Source organism: Arachis stenosperma, chromosome 4 (genome assembly GCF_014773155.1).
Source record: "Arachis stenosperma cultivar V10309 chromosome 4, arast.V10309.gnm1.PFL2, whole genome shotgun sequence".
NCBI lineage: Eukaryota > Viridiplantae > Streptophyta > Magnoliopsida > Fabales > Fabaceae > Arachis > Arachis stenosperma.
In genome coordinates, this window is record NC_080380.1 from 3663933 (window position 1) to 3666372 (window position 2440).

Below are 2440 nucleotides of genomic sequence, written 5' to 3' on the forward strand. Positions count from 1 at the left end.
TGTGGATTCGAGAATTAGTGACAACTGTTTCTTATTCTGTTATTGTGGAAGGACAACCTTATGGTTTCTTCAAACCAAATAGAGGTATTCGACAAGGAGATCCTCTATCTCCCTATCTTTTTCTTTTCTGTGCAGAAGGTCTCTCCTTCTTGCTACACAAGGCAGAACAAAACAGACTAATTCAGGGTCTTCAGATACATAGACGATGTCCCAAGGTCAACCACCTCCTCTTTGCTGATGATTCCATCTTATTCTGTAAGGCTAATCCTGAAGCATGTTCAAATATCCTGCATTTATTGAATTCTTATGAAAGCATCTGTGGCCAGAGGGTAAATCTTAATAAATCTGCTGTATTCTTTAGCCATAACACTCCATCCACTACTCGTACACTACTGGCTAACTCTATGAATATTAATCATATTGGGGCTCAGGATAAATACCTTGGTTTGCCTTCTACAGTCTCTAAATCGAAAAAGGCTTCTTTTAGTATAATCAAAGAAAAGGTTCGGAAAAAAATCCAAGGGTGGAAGCGCAATCTTCTATCGTCAGGTGGTAGACACGTATTGCTTAAGGCAGTGGGAGAAGCTATTCCTATTTATACATTGTCTTGCTTCAAGTTGCCTGATGGTTTAATCTCAGAAATTCACTCTCTACTTTCTCAGTTCTGGTGGGGACAAAAAGGTTATGAAAGGCGGATGGCTTGGATTAGCTGGGACACTATGACTCGCCCACGAAAAGAAGGAGGCCTTGGATTTAAAGATCTCAGAATCCAAAATCTGGCGCTTTTAGGCAAACAGTTTTGGCGACTTGTAACACAGCCTACTTCCTTATTATCCAAAATCCTAAGAGGTAAATACTTTAGCAATGGTAATGCTATAACGGCAGAAATTGGAGTCTTACCTTCTTAGGGATGGAGGAGTATACTGGAAGGCCGGAAGATTGTTGAAAAAGGTCTTAATTGAGCTGTGGGTACTGGAGAGAATATCCGAACCTTTGAGGATCCTTAGCTGCCTCCTCCGTATCCTTTAATGATTTCTGACATGCCAAATAGACAAGCTATTGCTGAGTTGGTTCCAAGAGTTAAAGATCTAATTACTGAAGATAGGAATTGGAAACAGAATCTTATTCAAGAATTATTTCCCCAAGACATTGCAAACAGGATTTTGTCAGTTAAAATTCAGCAGAGTAGAGACAAATTGCAATGGGATTTAAACAAATCCAAACAATATGATACAGCTTCAGGTTACAGAATTGGCTATTTATTCTACCATTCGCCTCTGGAGCTTTGCCCTAATTATATGCAACAGAAAAAGCCGTGGATTGATCTATGGAAGTTGTACTTGCCTCACAAAATTAAGCTATTTATCTGTAAAGCTCTCCATGGCCGGCTCCCGGTGCTTGCTCAGATTCATCACCGCATCCCATCTATATCACCAATATGCCCCTGCTGTCATGAAGCCACCGAAACAGTCACTCATTGTTTGATCGATTGCTCTAGAATTAAAGATGTATGGTCTCAGAGTTATCTTCGTGACTGTCTTCCCCCTCAGAGTCCTAACGACTTTTGGACATGGTGGATTGCATCAACAGAGATGCTTAACCTGTTGAAAAATGATGACCGTAATCCTCAATTGCTTGCCATCATTTGCTGGAACTGCTGGAAAGCTCGCAACCAGTTGATTTTTGAAGGTTCTACTTCAATGCCGTCTGCCATTCTAGCAAGCTCTGTCAAGTTGCTCCGTGAAATCCAAAGAACTCCCAGTTTAGGTCGTCATCTCCATGAGGCAAGCTCTTAGTTGCATTCAATTTGATTTATCATTTTTTCTTCTTTAAGATTTTTTTCGTTTTTCGACCTTGCACCGTTGGATGAATACCTTCAGTGTAGTGTTTTTGGGAAATTCCCATCTTTCATTATGCTGTCCTGCTTTTGGACATCTTTGTATTTTATTTTTCAATAATTAATGAAATATAACCTACTATCTTTAGAAAAAAAAAAAACTTTATAAATTTAGTGGTAATACTGTAACTATTATTTTCACTTTAAAAAAAAAGTTATAATATTGATGATAAATAGAGTTAATTAAAGAGAACAAAAAAAGAGCATGATATAAAAAAAGAGAGCATCTCATAAAAAGATAATCATAAAAAAATAACTCAAATAAAAACTAACTAGTAAAAAAGACAATTTTTACTATCTTAAAATCAATTAAACTTAGATATATATACTATTTTAAATAAATGTACTCATGTATAATTTCTATCTTAATTCTTGACCCATATTAATTTGAATGTTAAAATTTTTACAGATATAATTACCATATCATCGTTGAGAATAAAAAATTCGAAATATAAAAAATTTCGAATAGATAGATGGTGACAATATCATATTTCTAATCTATTTTTTACAATTTTATTCAAATAATTCTTAAACTCAAAAGAA

At 35.8% G+C, this 2440-nt stretch overlaps 1 protein-coding gene across 1 annotated transcript; it reads left to right on the top strand.

The window, feature by feature from the left end:
* Positions 1-1040: 1040 nt before the first annotated feature.
* Positions 1041-1796, top strand: LOC130974418 (uncharacterized). The gene has a single exon (XM_057899307.1). It carries the CDS (start codon positions 1041-1043, stop codon positions 1794-1796), a length of 756 nt encoding a protein of 251 aa, XP_057755290.1.
* Positions 1797-2440: the final 644 nt, after the last annotated feature.

What these genes read in the sequence shown, in the direction of transcription:
- LOC130974418 (XM_057899307.1), top strand. Translation starts at nt 1,041, where the DNA reads ATGCCAAATAGACAAGCTATTGCTGAGTTGGTTCCAAGAGTTAAAGAT.